The sequence below is a fragment of the Phaethon lepturus genome, unplaced genomic scaffold (genome assembly GCF_000687285.1).
Source record: "Phaethon lepturus isolate BGI_N335 unplaced genomic scaffold, ASM68728v1 scaffold34754, whole genome shotgun sequence".
In the NCBI taxonomy this organism is placed as follows: domain Eukaryota; kingdom Metazoa; phylum Chordata; class Aves; order Phaethontiformes; family Phaethontidae; genus Phaethon; species Phaethon lepturus.
Window position 1 is genome coordinate 1 of NW_010534605.1, and position 821 is coordinate 821.

The 821-nt window shown below is 63.0% G+C and overlaps 1 protein-coding gene across 1 annotated transcript in view; it reads left to right on the forward strand.

Moving 5' to 3' along the window:
* Positions 1-155: 155 nt before the first annotated feature.
* The window catches only part of STUB1 (STIP1 homology and U-box containing protein 1, E3 ubiquitin protein ligase), a gene marked incomplete at its 3' end in the record, with an annotated part of 2,311 nt that continues 1,645 nt past the window's right edge, over positions 156-821 (forward strand). The window contains exons 1-3 of the mRNA XM_010285584.1: positions 156-348; positions 449-614; positions 793-814. Coding sequence (XP_010283886.1) covers positions 207-348; positions 449-614; positions 793-814 — 330 coding nt within the window. The remainder of the gene's footprint in view (positions 349-448; positions 615-792; positions 815-821) is intronic.

The window sequence follows — 821 nt, forward strand, 5'->3', positions numbered from 1 at the left end:
AGCCGCCCCACGGGGCGCGCACCTGTGCCGGCGCTCCCGGCAGGGTGACGGCGTTGCGCAGCCGGCTCACCGAGTCACCCTGTTGTCACCGCATCTCGCCCCTGCCAGCGCTTGCCGTCGCTGGCCGTAACACGGGTCTCGCTTTGCAGAACCGCAACCCCTTGGTGGCCGTCTACTACACCAACCGAGCCCTCTGCTACCTGAAAATGCAGCAGCACGACAAGGCGCTGGCGGACTGCAAGCGAGCCCTGGAGCTGGACGGCCAGTCGGTGAAGGCTCACTTCTTCCTGGGCCAGTGCCAGATGGAGATGGAGAACTACGACGAGGCCATCGCCAACCTGCAGCGAGGTGAGCGGGCACAGGGACGGTGTTCTCCCCCCTGGCCATCCACCAGGAATGGCAAAAAGGAAACCGGTGCCAGCTCTGAGATGCCCTTTCCCCTCCCCAGCCTACAACCTCGCCAAGGAGCAGCGGCTGAATTTCGGGGACGACATTCCCAGCGCCCTGCGCATCGCCAAGAAGAAACGCTGGAACAGTATTGAGGAGAAGCGGATCAACCAGGAGAATGAGCTGCACTCCTACCTGACCAAGCTGATCATGGCAGAGAAGGAGAGGTAACGCGGGGTGCCGGCGGCACCCGTAAAGGCTTTTTTAGTGCCACGAAGCTGTCACAGCTCTGCTTGGTGCCTCTGCTGTCCTGGAGGTGCAGGCAGAGCCTGGCAGCTAGGGCAGCAGCAGGGAAGGGAGCGGTAGCATCCCTCCATCGCTTCTGATCTCCCCGCTCTGTCCTAGGGAGCTGGCTGAGTGCCGAAACGCTCAGC